This window comes from Rhamphochromis sp. 'chilingali', assembly GCF_963969265.1.
Source record: "Rhamphochromis sp. 'chilingali' genome assembly, chromosome: 3".
Taxonomy (NCBI): domain Eukaryota; kingdom Metazoa; phylum Chordata; class Actinopteri; order Cichliformes; family Cichlidae; genus Rhamphochromis; species Rhamphochromis sp. 'chilingali'.
Window position 1 is genome coordinate 27,509,939 of NC_137931.1, and position 15,077 is coordinate 27,525,015.

Genomic DNA, 15,077 nt, shown 5'->3' on the forward strand with positions numbered 1-15,077 from the left:
TGAAAGCTGCAGCAGATTGACGTGAAGAGACTAAAGGATTCGTGCAGGTTTGGTTGGTGGTTAGAAAGTGATGGTACAAACACGCGAGTCTCATTCTTCACACACTGACCACACAATTAACATGGTGGTGATTATCAGTGAGTCTGAGCTGCTGTTACACCTGCCTGTGAAGGCCCAGCACACCTCACCCATTAAACAGAGCTTGGTTACTTGAAATATTTATATATGTATGTGCACTACAGACACTGTAGTATGACTAAAACTGATTCACATCTAGAGTGGAGCCGTCTGAGAGGCTCAACATGGTCTAATGGACAGATTTAGACAAAGAACTTAGACTCAAAGCAGGCTATCAGAGGGGAAAGGAGCAGCACCACACTTAACACTTACCCTGCTACACATAAATGTCCCCCATTATGAGTTTGACTTGAAGTATTGGCTTCAGAATGTGCCTAAATTAAAAGGACTTTACATGCAAAATGTCCATAAGGGTTTATGTTCAAAGATTGAATGGGGAATATTTGTGTTTGTATGAATGTTTTATTTGTTAAATCGTAATGTTGAAAATCATGTATTATACTTGTGTTTGTCTGTAATTAATGTGAGGTTAATACAGATAAACTAATAACATAAAACATGAGGAGCTTGCTCTGTTGTGCAGTTACTGGTAAAACCAGCAGAGGGGGCTGAGCGGTTGTCATCGTGAGGGAGAGGTTTCCCTCTTCCTGTGGTGATAAAAGAGAGAAAGACGAGCGGAGTTCTGGTTTTGGTCCCTCAGTCTCAGATGGATTATGGCTCCCAGGAGGATGGAAACCAAACCGGCGATCTTCTGCCTGAAGACGCTGCTGCTGCTCTACTCCTTCATCTTCTGGGTAAGAAAACCTGTTCTTCATGTCTTATTTTAACTTCAGCTAAATCCTGTCTCACAATCAGATCCAAGAGCTCAACGGGTTTGTTTAAAACATGTTTAAACTGCTGAAATGTCATTGAAATCCTCAGACTGAAATAGTTTGAATAGGTGTAAATTTGATAAATTTTAGAATAAGCTGCATTAATTAAACATGCAGGTGAGTAGATAAAAACTTCAACAATTTATCTATTTTTAAAGTGGACAAAGTCAAAGGTCATAGGATCGGTAATTATCTGGATTCTGAGGAATGAGTAGGATGAAGCCAGAGCTCTGACACCAACCTGAAAATGAAGACATGGACCTCCGGAGAGGGCACTGCTGAAACAACACCTGATAACAGGAAGCAGTCATGTCAGTAGAGCTGATCAGAATATTCTTTCTGTCTCTTTCAGGCTCAGGTCTGGTTGTCTTAGTCCAGCTCCTGTTTTGTTTCATAATCAACAGTCTGTATTTCCTAACCATCTTTAATTTGTTGTTGTTAGTTTGTCCAACTTTTCACTCAACCTTTATTTTCTAGGTCTGATCAGTTGCTCAGTCCTATTTCTTATTATTGTTCACTAGTTTGTTTGTTTGTTTTTTTCCTGGTCCCAGTTATTTCCTTTCTCAATACATTGCCCTGTTGATTAGCAGCCTAGACGTGGTTGTTTATTGTTAGTTGCTTTCCACTGTAACCCATACAGCTATATTGCCCTAGACTGATTTTTTTAAACCATTCAGGTGGCTGTGTACCATTGATTGTTACCTAATGGATTATGCTAGTTACTTTCTAGTCCTCAGTTATGTTTCTTCCCAGTTGTCCTAACAAGGCCTGAATTCTGGTGCTAATTTTAGTCCAGTCCCATTTACAGTCTAGTCTGGGCTGCTACCTGTTCCTCATTACAATCTTCTCCCAGCTGTTGTCTTTTTTTTTACACAGTCCTGTTTGCAGCCCTCTGTGTAGTTTCTATCTCAGTTTGTTGATTACTCTGAGTTGATGTTTTCTAGTTGCTTGTTGCCTAGGCCGCCTTGATGCCGATGACCTAGGTTTTTCAAAGAGTCTGGCCATATCATTGCTGCAGCAGTTGACTAACACTACTATCTAGCCAGTCCACATTGTTTCCTTTTTAGCTAACTGTTGCCTAAAAAACCCAGATTGTTGACTTGTCTGGTTTCTCGTCTTGTAATGCCTAAAGTTGCCATACCCTGTTGTTGAGGAGGATTCATTGTTTTGTATTCCTGATTGTTTACTTCACTGCTGTTTTTTATGGATTGTTGCCTTGTTTGAATTGTTTGCCCAATCCTGCAAATTGGGCTACATTTGTTTTTTGACTTTTCATTTATGCTGTTAGTTTTATAGGTGATAAACATTTTCTTGTCATTGTTGTTGCTTCCTATTTATCCTAACAAGGCCTACTTTCTGTTAAGAGTTTAGAGTATCCCTACTTGTTGCCTACAGTAGTCCTGTTTTTCCCCATTTTGTTTCCTATCCCTAATTTCTAAGCAGTCTGTCCTGTGGTTTTCTATTGCCTAAATCTGCTTAATCTACTTGTCATGAAAACAATGGTTGTGGCTGCAACAACTGATTGTTGCCTACCTCTGGCTGTATCCTAACATTGCTGGTAAGCCCCAGTTATTGACTGGTCTGTGTTGTTGTCATATAGAGTTTAAGTCACTTGGCTGTGGTTAATGCCTAGAGATTTGGGAGCCCAAATCATGATCTTGTCCAGGTTGTTGCCTTGTCCTGGTAGTTGCCTAGCCATTTTTATTGCTGTTCTTTCTATTGCAGTCCAGTTAGCTGTATTGCCCAAGATATTGCCCCAGCTTTAGCTGTTGCTTAGACTGAGTTCATTGAGTTCAGCTTCTTTTCCAGTCTTGGTTGCTATTGGATTTTTAGCATCTGATCATTGTCAGGTCCTTCCTATTGCAGTGGCCCATTTGTCCTAATGAGGACTGTGTTTTGTGTGGTCTTAGAGATCTAACCAATAGCACAGACTAACTTCCTCTTGCTCTGAATGAGATTTCAGTGTTGGAGAGACTGTTTTCTCTCGATGGACGCTGACTGTAGTTCAGTCTGTCAGAAAAATTTTACCTGCTGAGTATTAAATTAAATTTAATTATCATTAAATTAATATTTAATATTGACCTTATCTGATCTATTTCTTTTCCAGATTCAAACGTTAGTCTTTCATAACAGATTTTACAACAAAATAATCTAGTGCAGAATCATGTGAGTCACATTTTACTATAAATGCCATTGTCTTTGTTGCTGGCACAAAGTAAATGATAAAGATATCGAACATTATTTCCCGCTCCATTTATTGTTGAAGTGAATCAGATTTTTTTTTTAATCTTCCCAGACACAATCTGTTGTCTGCTGCACAAACACAAACTCCCACTTTTATCCCGAATCAAACCAACCTGACGTGACTCCAGCTGACAGACGGCTTTCTTGTCATCTGCGGAGTGTTTCAACATCCCAGCATGACTCCTTTTGAAACGCTCATACAGGCGCAGCAGGCAGCCCGGCACGACCGGGAGTCAAAATCAAATGCCTCCTTCATTTATCTCCTGCCAGCAGCCAGTGCCTTTTCTCCTCTTTCATCCTGTGTCGGTCTTACTCCCAAATCTGATCAGGCGTCCTCATAAACCACCTGAACAAGACATAGTATCCAGATAGAGAGCTGGCTCATCAGAAAAATTAGTTATAAATCATGAAACTGATATTTGCATGAGAGGTCCTCAAGAGAATTTACAGTGATTTTCAAAACAAGGGAATTTCACCTTGTTAGAACCTTTTAAACAAACCTTTTAATAAATATGTCAGGTGATTTTGTTTGTACACTGTGCTCAAATATTGTTATATTTTTAGTTTGAAAGGCTGAAATCAGATCCACGGACTCATGTAGCATAGAGAAAAATTAAGAACCAAACTGCAAGAAGAAGAAGAAGAAGAACTGCAGATTTGAATCACATTTCATATGTTTTTTGTTTTTATTTATTTATTTTTATAATTACCAGTTTTGACAAGGAGGCTGGTATTGAGAGTTGGTGATGGTGGCCCGGGTGCTTTTAAGTGCTTTGGTAATTATTTTTTATTGATTTTTATGATGTCTGTGGACAGTTGACTTCAAAATAAAGGCTGAGATTGGTGTTGGGAATGATGTGACCTATGGACGCCTACCCTCCTCCCATTATGCCCCACAATCTTTTTCTTTTAAACACAAATATATTTAAATATATTTGTATCATTATAGAAACCTGGTCTATAAACACAAACCTACCACCTACTCTAGTAATCTCAGTGTCCATCTTGTACTACATCTACTGACAACCATTCATCCAATCCACTCTGACTGGGTGGAGCACACATTTCCACAGTGGTGTTTTTTGGGAATGTTTTTGAGGACATTCCCTGACATTAGTGCACTCTGAAACCTCTTTGCTGCTAAATTTAACTGTCACAACTAAGTGCCGAACCGTAAAATGGATGCAATTATTATTGAAGACATCCGATGAGCTACCCCGGAGCACAACGAGTGAATTAAACTGGAGTGAAAACACCACTGCAGACATTATGAGTTTGTCAGAGTTACTTTTGCTCTTCTTCTGTGTGCTCTGACTGTGTCTGCAGCTGCTGAGCTAAATTCTTTCAGCTGGTTTCAGCTGTATGTAGCATCCAGTTTGTCATGGGGATGCTGGTCCAGCTTCTTTTCCCATCTGTTTGTCACTTTGTCACTTCACTGTCAGAGTCTGCAGAGACATGTGGTGCTTAATTACAGTCCCAGCTTCTGTGTGCGGTTCAACACGTCTGCTGCACAGCTTTAACTTCTTTTGCAGATTAAACTTTTGCAATAAGAATGATTTCTTTTGACTGGACAGAAAACATTTAACTTGCTTTACGTACCAACTGTATAAAACTAAAACGCCTTTATGCTTCCTTATGAATGAATGATGAGTTTATAAGGGATCTGTGGTCATATGAGGTTCATGTCTTCATCAGCTGTTTGTGAACACTAAAGTTTTTGTTGATTTTTATTTTTTATCATGGCTATGTAGTCTTTTCACTAAATTACTAAATAAATAAATAAATAAATAAATAAGAAGTCTACGTCTTTTTTTGTCTCATATTATAATAAATTATTCAATCCCCAACCAAGTAAAATGATAAAAACAGCCCAGGTCATTACCAAAATTATTTGTTACTCTTTTTCTACACTTGCACATCAGTGATTTGTCTCTAATTTGAAATTGTACTGTATAACTGTATATTTAAATGCTGCTTTTGTCCAGTTCTTCAAAATAGCCACTAAATATAGCAACAGGCATATCATCATAAAAATGATGTTAGCTAACATAACATATATATTTTAAAAAGAGAGAAATTCGCACTAATAAACCATCTACCAAAATGTTAGTGGGTTATTTTGTTTTTTTTAATAGAGCAGTTAATACAATGAACTGAAATAGATTAAAATGCAAATTACAATCAATCAATGTAGAGTTTTTAAGTTTTTCTTTTCTTTTTCTTTTACACTCATTTTTTTAAACACTCCTTCAGGTGACAGGGGTGGTCCTGCTGGTGGTGGGGTTATGGTGGAAGTTCATGTTGGGTCCCTACATGTTGCTGATCTCTAGCAGCCCTTCCAGTGCTCCCTACGTCCTCACTGGCACCGGCGCTGCCATTGCCCTGTTCGGACTGTTCGGCTGTTTTGCCACCTGTAGGGGGCGTCCTTGGATGTTAAAACTGGTGGGTCTTCCAGCTTACTCGGAATTTGTTAACAAATGTCTGACTAAACCTTTTATGAGGTTTTTTTTTATGTGACTAAAGGTTTCAAAATTAAAAAATCTCTGCTAACTAATACATCTATCAAGTTTTTAGGTTTAATGACCAGTTAACTTGCTCATTCCGTATGGTGTGACTCCTTGTCCAACCTCATGACCTTTGATCTCTCCTCAGTACGCAGTGTTTCTGTCTCTGGTCTTCATGACTGAACTCATTGCTGGGATCTCTGGATTTGTCTTTCGTCATGAGGTCAAAACACACTTGAGAGTTTTCAGAATACCTTCAAAAAACACAGCTGCTCATTCTGACCAATATCTGTCTGTGTTTGCATGTTTAGATTAAAGGGACATTCCTCACTGCCTACAGTGCAGCAGTGATGAGATACGACGGACGAGATGACAGGAGTGTGGCAGTGGATGGTGTCCAACGCAGAGTAGGTGTTTTCCATGATCCACTCATTAATGTTTCGTAAGTAGTATATTGGAAACTAAAAAGTTACCTCTAAACTTGCCAAGTATCTTAATAAAAGAAGCAACTTTTGGGTGGTCCCTTATTCACAAAGGGTCACCATGGGAGGAAGTGGCACGTTTTATGCTGGTTGCCCTTCCTGACATAACCCCAAAGGATTTTGTGTCCTCTACTGAGACCAAACCAGGGATCTTTTACTTGTCAAGTTAAAGTCCAAACTGCTAGTCTATGGAGCATTTTACCTTATTACCAACACCTACATTTGTTCTTTCTTTTGGGTGTTCCTCAGGGTCATATTGTTGGTCTCTTATAGTTTTAACTTTTAAACAACCCTCTGTGGCATTAATTTTATTTTATTTCTTTAGAGAGCAAATATTTCACTTTACTTCTTGCAAGCCTGTCGGTCCCTATTCATGGATCAGTCAACAAAGTTGTCCTCCCCTTGTTTTACTAAAGGCAATAAGGGGTACCAAAAATGTCAGTGTCACTGTTATATATACATACACACACACATATACACACTCCTGTGGTAGCAATCAAATATATTTCAAATATTGATGCACATGTTTTATTAATGCAGTTATTCAAACATATAAAAATGATATAACTACTTTTATTTTATTAAACATGTCTCATGTCATTAAAGAACTTCTGAGCCCCGCAGGGGACATGGGAGGAAAAAAAATTAAGACGGACTTTTGCGAGATCTCGCAAAACTATCTTGGGATCTCGCAAAAGTTTTAGCCGCATTCTTCCCGTTAGCTCGAAGCTAACGGGAGGTCGAGACCTACTACAGCCGGGAGGAACACTGCTTTCCCGGCACATCGTGTCTCGACCTCCCGGTCGGCTTCGAGCCGGCGTCCGAAGAATGCGGCTAAAAGTTTTGCGAGATCTCGCAAAAGTCCGTCTTAATTTTTTTTTCTCCCATGTCCCCTGCGGGGCTCCGTAAAGAATAAAGATTTTAAGGGTTGGTGTGATAACTAAATATGCAGTCTGCATGAGGACAATAACATACAATAGAGATAATTAATTTCCTAATTAAAAAAAACAAACAAAAAGAAGCAAAAGGAACAATGTCAGAGACTTCATAGGCAGAGAAACTTGCTGATATGTCCAGCGTTCTTTTATGCAGATTTTACACTGATGACGTCTTTCACACATTCAGAAACAAACATGATGAGATGTTGAAAAGTGGTGATTTGGTTGTCTCTGTTTCTTCAGTTACACTGCTGTGGAGTTTATAATTACACCAGCTGGTTCAGCAGTGTGTATTTTCCCATCAGTGGGATTCCTACCAGCTGTTGTGTTCATGTCTCTGACTGCAATGAAGCAGACCTGAAGAACACCACTCTGGCAGCACAGAAGGTCTACAAAGAGGTCAGGAAGGCACAAATAATACATGAAGAAAATTCAGTTCCCAAAAGTTTTCATTTGCATTTGCTTTTTTGTGGAGATTATTAAGATTATTATAATTATTAAGTCTAACAACCACAATTATGCTAAGTGGTCACATGATGGTGATCCATCAGTCTGTATTTACTGCAAATCACTTTACCCTGTCTCCGCAGGGTTGCTATGAGCTGGTTGTGTCCTTCATAGAGAGCAACATGGGAATCATTGCTGGAGTTACCTTTGGTATTGCCTTCTCTCAGGTACTAAACATGGCCTTTGGAATCTATAGGAGACAATAGGAGACAGTGACACTGAAGCAGAAATAAAATCCATCTCTCTGTGTTTTTTAGCTGGTCGGTGTAACTCTGGCCTGCTGCTTGTCTCACTTCATCAACAGCAACCAGTACGAGATGATCTAACAGGTAATCCACACGTCCCCGGCACTAACCTATCACTTTCTGATGGACACTAACTAACCAACCAAGGTGTAGCGTAACTAACCAAAGCTACACTTAACCCACCTGAAAGTGAGATCTAACAACAAAAGTATCCTAAACTAGAGTGTTTATGCATAGGAAAAAATATAATAGGAATGTGTGCATAAAGCATAAAACACAGCTTTGGTAAGAAAGTACTTACCAGTAGAAAAAGGCTATATAAGTCGCAAATCTAGATCTTAACCTACTTCTAACTCATATCTACCTTACTTCAAACCTACATGTAGACCTTGAACTAAACCTAACTTACATCAAACACAGAGAACCTAGCCCAAATCTACACTTAAAACTACCCCAAACCTAGAGATACACAACCAATGCAAGTCTAGATCTTGACCTAAATCAAGCCTAACTAATACAAACTGAGACCTTCACCTATACAAAACATTAACCTTTACCCAACCTATATAACCTTTCACAATCCTACATCTATCCTGACCTACCTCAATCTACCATCTACCCCAAGACTATACCTTAAACCTACTCCTAACCTAAACTACACCTTACCTGCGGGGATAGCTGGGGCCAGGGATAGCTCAGTAGGTAGAGTGGTTGCCCCATGATCGGAAGGTCGGGGGTTTGACTCCACTGAACGGCTACCCTGAGGTACCGTCCCTACACACTGCTCCCCGGGTGCTGCATTGGTGGCTGCCCACTGCTTCACTGGGTGAATGAGTTAAATGCAGAGGAGTAAATTCCCCATGGGGACTAGCACATACACATTATGACATTATTATTATTATTATTATTATTATTATTATTATTATTATTATCTCAAACCAAGCTAAAACCTAAAGCTACACCTAGCCTACCCCAAGACTCAACATTAAACTTACTCCCAACCTAACTCCAACCTCATAACTATATTTGATGTACCCCCAATATAGACCTACACCTAACTTACACTAAAGCTGAACACACCCAACTTTAATCTAAAGTTTACCTGACCACATTCTCAACTCTTTAAGTGAATGTAAAACAAGCATGTGCTGTTGTTTACCTCCATCTCCTTTGTCTGTGTTTTCTTTTGCAGGAAAGTGAATAAGATGTACATCGCCATGGAAACCTTAGGAAAAACACACACATACAAACACTGTTAGCATTCCTCTTGTATTTATTTTGTGTCTTGCTGTGAAATACTGAAAATTGACCCCTTTGTGTTCTCTCTCTTTGTGTTGTTAGGATCTTTCTTTGTATGTGTGTCAGGCTCAGGTCCTGAAAAAACCTGTTGTCAGTAACAATCATATTCAGAAAGCCCTCTTAGGGGCACCAGAACACTTGAAAGGCTTTCACATTTTTAGGTTAAAGTTGAAATTTGATTCTGTGGCAGTGTGCTGTGTTTGAAAGACGTGTTGTTCATGTTTCATATTCTGTGTACTGTGATGTGACAGATTTTATATTTCTGTTTTCTGAATGACAAACTCACTGATAACTATTTGAGACATGCAATGTTTTCAACAAAATAAAGGAGGCTGCGTGTTGTGTCGATAAATCCAACATAAGAAAACCTTACATGTAACTTTACCTTGACATAATAGCATCACACAGTTGCTGCAGCTTTGTCAGCTCCACATCCATGTGAATCCATCCACAAGAATCTCCTGTTTACCCACATCCCCAAAGGTGCTCCATTAGATTGAGGATATGGTGTCTGTGGAGGCCAGTGGAGTACAGAGAACTCACTGTCAGGTTCAAGAAATCACTTTGAGATATAGTTTCGTGACATGGTGCGTTTTCCTAATGGAAGAATTATTAGGATAGTTAACAATACATAGGTAGACTGTGGCTTTTAAACAATGCTCAGCAAGAAAATATCCATCACACCTTTACACCAGAAAAAAACTAAACCACTGATACAAAGCTGGAGAGACCCTTTCTTGCATGTCATTCATCAAATTGTAAACCCACCATCTGAATACTAAAGCTGCCATCTTCTTGAGCTATTTTGTCTTAGAGAGCAATCATATGTTCAGAGTCGCTTAAATCAACTTTCTTTTCCCTTCTCATGCTCACTTTGAACTTCAGCAGGTTGTCTTGATTATTTTATACATGCCTAAATGCATTAGTGCCATGTGATTGGCTGCTAAGATATTTGTGTTAATAAGAAGCTGACAAGTATACCTACTGCTGTTTGGCATTATTTAAAAAAAGAGCATCCTGGTAATAAACTAAAATACACAGTGAAAATAAATACTTTATGGCTGGGGAAGAATTCAGTCGTAATATAATGTGGAGCCAGACGGGGGCAATGTTTTACACATCCATCCATTAGAGACAGACCACCATAATCACACATAACACACAATTTAGGATCACCAGTTAAGCTAGCGTGCATGTTTTAGAACTGACTGTGGGGAACCAGAATTCCCTGAGTGGATCCATGCAAACACATTAGAACATGTGAAATAATCTTTAAAATAGTCATTTGTGGAAATGAAAACAACAGCATGAGATTGTGAAAACCTTCCTTATATGGAATCAGAAACTTCTAGTGAGTTTTAAAAGTTGTAATATTTTAAATTAAATTTGTAATGAACATTTAGTAACATCATCCTTGACTCCTTTGAAATATAATCTAGTCTGATTTTATAATCATTATCATTATATATATTATTTGATCTATATTTTTTGATTTATTTGAGCTACCTTACTAAGTCCTGATGTACTAAATAAAGGACATCTTGGGCTTTCCGTTGATATCTGATGTGTTTGGGTGGTCTCTGTTACCTCCAAATAGGAAGGAAATCACAAAAAACGTTTCATGGGAAGATTCTTTTTTCCTGGGTTCTCAGGAGGATATTGATGTTTATTTGTTTGTTCATACAAAAGTAACATTTATTTCTCCCCAAAGAGGGGGGACAAGGTTGCATCAGTCAAAACGTGACAAACAATATAAAATAAAACAAAGTCTTAATAATATATTTAAATTTTAATGTAACTACTGTTTTCGTTGTAAACCTTAAATGTAAATAAATATATTATTTCCAAAGCTTTATTTTTATTCAAGTCAGTTTATAAACAATGCAACACTATCCGACGTTCTCCGTGACGTCACACCCACTGTGATTGGCTGTGATCGTGATCCCATGTTTTGCTCCGCCCCGACTCTCCTGCCTCCCTAACAACCACCACCGGCCCGACCGTCTGCAAGATCCCTTTTCCGGACAGCTTTAACGGGCAGAAGCAGCGACTTGGTACCCAGGAACCACAGCCGACATACGGTAAGCTGACGTAGGCGCACTGCCGCCGGTGTTTACCCGTTTTAAAAGTAGACTTAGCGAGCTAACGGTACCCGGAATCACCCGCTGGCTGGGGTGGCGAGGCTAATAAGAGCAGCTGTGCGGTCATTTGTTCCGGTTAAAATGAAGATTCAAGCGGTGTAAGCGTCGCTAATTCACAGTTACATAGACTGGAAGGATGGTTTATTGGGCCCGCCTGTTCAAAGGTCCCCTGGTTTAGCTTTAGAATGAAGCAGGTAGAGGCCGGTGCCGTGATTCCCCTTCATTTCCGTGTTTTCTCCTGCAGACCCCCCTCCTCCTCTGCCCGGGCTGCCACCGCAGGTGTTCAAGCTGTTTTTAAAAAAACGTTGCCAGCACCTCACGTTTATTTGCATGCGAGGCTGTGGCTGTGCAGCACAGAGAGATTTAAATAATGCAAACCGATCTTCAGCAGCAACAGAGGTGGCTGAATATGAAGTGAGTAACGGCGGTGAGGCGGGGGGAATCCGATGTCCGATAATGGATGCAGGATATACTGTTAAAGCTGGCTAGTTCCCCCATCCCTAGCTTTGTAGTTAAATCATGAAGGCCTCAAATGACCCTGCAGATGTCATGGGTGTCCAGCATGTCCAGGAGATGTCCTGGATATGCTGGGTCTCCATTTGAAGCTGCTTCATCCTTCCTCCTCTTCCTTTTGTGTTTTTATATCAGGTTTATGCCTCTGGGGTCAGCTGGAGTCCTGCAGCAGAAACACGGGGCCCTCAGCTCAGGAGCTGGCCCATTTTGGAGCAGTGAGTGCCTCCGCAGTCTCTCAGTAATCCTTTAAGGAGCATTAGCGGGCTAAGTTTGGCGCTGCGACCGCTGGCCAACACGGGCCCTCACCAGCCGCCGTCATGCAGATACCTGACTCCTACAACCAGAAGAACTCGCTCTTCAACGCCATGAACCGCTTCATTGGCGCTGTCAACAACATGGACCAGACAGTGATGTTGCCCAGCCTGCTGCGGGACGTCCCGCTGGACGACAGGGATGACCTGAAGCCGACAGAGAACGGGGATGGTGGGGATGACGGTGGTGGCACAGGTAGCACCAGCCCCACTCACGACAGCGCCTACTTCCAGCCTGATACTGACATGTACAGCTCATACATCCTGCTTAAATCCATCCGCAATGACATCGAGTGGGGCGTCGTGCAAGGTGAGGAGTTGCGGAAGGAGAAGGCGGGTGTGGCCAGCATGGTGGTGGCAGAGGAGGATGACCTGGAGAAGCAGTTTCACTTCCACCTGAATGGACTCCACGCGGTTCTGTCGAAACTGACGCATAAAGCTAACACACTGACGAATCGCTACAAGGAGGAGATCGGCTGCAGAAACTGAGCGCTGAATGTCCTGACGGTTGGCGCTCTATGGGTTTTAGCTCAGTAACTACAAGCGAAGGAAGGAGCATGTGCAGACGCCAGAATTCACTTAAAAGCTTTTTCACAGCCCACAGTGGTGGATATCATTGTGTTAAATTAACTAGCCAGTCCCAAAAACGGTGGATAAAAATATCTGCAGATTGATTGTGTGACTGGAACAATTTGGGCATTTTTTGTCAAATAATGAGAACTACAATTTTAATAACAGTTATTCAGTCAACTGAGTCCTTGTAAGGGTCGTTAAATCATCTTAAATGCCACGTTTTTGTATTCACCGGCAGCTTTTTGGATCTCATTTTGGCACATGCACTGATGCTGACTTCATTCATTATAGCCGATTTATGCTTTGGTCTTTTTGAAGAGACTTGGCAGGGACATCAGTATATGTCACTAAGCACAAAGCTGATTCAAGCTTTAAAATTCTGAATTAAGTCTGGATCTGTGCTACTAAAGTCAGTACAGTAATGAATTTGTAGAGAATGTTTTCACATGAAATCAAATCACCTCAAATTAATACGTTTAAGAGATAGATGATGGGTATGCAGGAGAAGGACAAAGGATCTAAAATTGATTAATTTTGAATATTTGGGTGGTTTCATCAGAAGAAATCTGTTGCACTTCTAAACTACTGTAAACAAACATAACCTTAAAAAAACAAACAAACCCTAAACTAAACCATTTTAAATGAAATAGGATCCTGGTATAATCCCTGTGGAATGCCACTGAGCCAAAAATCTGTCTCTGATTCCAATAACTCTTTCTTTGGCATACTTTAAACACCTGAATCCACTGTTTGTCTTCTGGATATGACATCTTGTTAAGATTCGGCAGATTAGAGTGTCTCTGCTCTGACCTCCCTACAGCAGTTTGTAGTTGAAGAGCTAAAACATGTTCTTCATGGACTTCCCTTTTTTTTTTTTCTTTTTTTTTTCCCTTGAAGACTTCGTCGAGGTGGTGGGCTGCTTGCATTCTATTTTCAGGGTTGACGTCTGTCCGTTTAAAAGAAACAAAAAAAAAATCTCCTGACATCCTTCATTTCATGCTGCAAATTCCAAACTATGCAAACACACGAGAGCACAAAAGAAGCTGGCTTGACATTTCTGTACAGCTTTAGACGCACAAAAAGGAGAAAATATGAATCCTTAAATTTCCCAATCGTAATAAGAACCCAGTTCTCATGGTGCATGATCGTTCATAACCTGTTAACATCTCCTGACAATCGATTGTAACCAGACCACAAATTCTCAGTTCTTTGGTTTAACTTAAATGTGGAAGTTCTGATATTTTAAAGATGCCACAGTTTGTCCATTTATTAAAGGACTAAAGCACCTTATTTTTAAAATTTTAAGGAGTTTGGCAGAAACCCATTGTTTTTGTCTGGTTTCAGCTGAATAAAAGAGAAGGTGTAATGAATGATTATTGGCTGATTTTTGAACTGAACTTAAAGAAGCGAATGTTTTGTTTGTCGTCTCAAAGCTTTGTTAATGAATTGAACACTGTGCTTGATGGTCGATGACATGTGAAGGCGTTCTGGAGTCTGTGTGTGTGAAGAATGCTGGGTGTACATATACTGATGTTTATTGGTTTTTCTATTTCTGTCCAGTTTGACCATTAAAAGATTTTGGTGTGTATTTTTGGTCTTTTCGTTCATCAAAACTTACTGACCACATTTGGGGGAAAAAATGGTTTCCGTATTGCTGCAACCATCTACAGCTCCAGACCACGTGTTACCATGACAGCACTAGTGGCATGTCAGCATGCCGAAGAAAGGTGACACTGTGACGTTTTCTGTTCTCATTTCTGTCTCTGCGCTTGAAACAGAGCTTCTTCCTGGAGTTTTTAGAAAAGTGGCAACTGTTGTAGTTTAACCCCAACAATGATCTTTGTCCAACACTAACCCAGCAGTTTTAATGGTAATTAAAAACTGAATCTGCTAAGTTTCAGAGGTAGAGGTGGTTTCAGATGCTTTTTTAAGGGATCATTTTGCATTTCATTATGTTGTGGTTTTGCAGACATGTGACCACCAACCACATGACATTAAGTTATGGTAAATGGTCTGTATTTGTATAGCGCTTTTACTAGTCCCCAAGGACCCCAAAACGCTTTACACAACCAGTCATCCACCCATTCACACACACATTCATACACTGGTGATGGCAAGCTACATTGTAGCCACAGCCACCCTGGGGCGCACTGACAGAGGCGAGGCTGCCGGACACTGGCCCACTGACCACCACCAGTGGGCAACGGGTAAAGTGTCTTGCCCAAGGACACAATGACCGAGACTGTCCAAGCCAGGGCTCGAACCGGCAACCTTCCGATTACAAGGCGAACTCCCAAGTTATCATTTGTGATGTGTGACAATCATGGTAACTGAATGATCAAGTAAATAAGGCCCCAGTCACAGGCCCAG

At 40.3% G+C, this 15,077-nt stretch overlaps 2 protein-coding genes across 2 annotated transcripts; both read left to right on the plus strand.

The window, feature by feature from the left end:
• Window positions 1–741: 741 nt before the first annotated feature.
• LOC308394163 (tetraspanin-7-like) lies at window positions 742–10,013 on the plus strand. Its single transcript, XM_080878346.1, has 8 exons — window positions 742–872; window positions 5,448–5,636; window positions 5,847–5,921; window positions 6,010–6,105; window positions 7,362–7,517; window positions 7,709–7,792; window positions 7,883–7,954; window positions 9,063–10,013. Exons 1-7 carry the CDS (start codon window positions 792–794, stop codon window positions 7,949–7,951), a joined length of 750 nt encoding a protein of 249 aa, XP_080734472.1. The 5' UTR covers window positions 742–791; the 3' UTR covers window positions 7,952–7,954; window positions 9,063–10,013.
• Window positions 10,014–11,108: 1,095 nt separating this feature from the next.
• Window positions 11,109–14,295, plus strand: LOC308394168 (mid1-interacting protein 1-B-like). Its single transcript, XM_080878354.1, has 2 exons — window positions 11,109–11,250; window positions 11,959–14,295. Exon 2 carries the CDS (start codon window positions 12,141–12,143, stop codon window positions 12,621–12,623), a length of 483 nt encoding a protein of 160 aa, XP_080734480.1. The 5' UTR covers window positions 11,109–11,250; window positions 11,959–12,140; the 3' UTR covers window positions 12,624–14,295.
• Window positions 14,296–15,077: the final 782 nt, after the last annotated feature.

Coding starts and splice junctions, on each gene's coding strand:
- LOC308394163 (XM_080878346.1), top strand. CDS start 792: ATGGCTCCCAGGAGGATGGAAACCAAACCGGCGATCTTCTGCCTGAAG. Junction 5,922..6,009: donor GATTTGTCTTTCGTCATGAG/GTCAAAACACAC, acceptor TTGCATGTTTAG/ATTAAAGGGACATTCCTCAC. Junction 7,518..7,708: donor CACAGAAGGTCTACAAAGAG/GTCAGGAAGGCA, acceptor CTGTCTCCGCAG/GGTTGCTATGAGCTGGTTGT.
- LOC308394168 (XM_080878354.1), top strand. CDS start 12,141: ATGCAGATACCTGACTCCTACAACCAGAAGAACTCGCTCTTCAACGCC.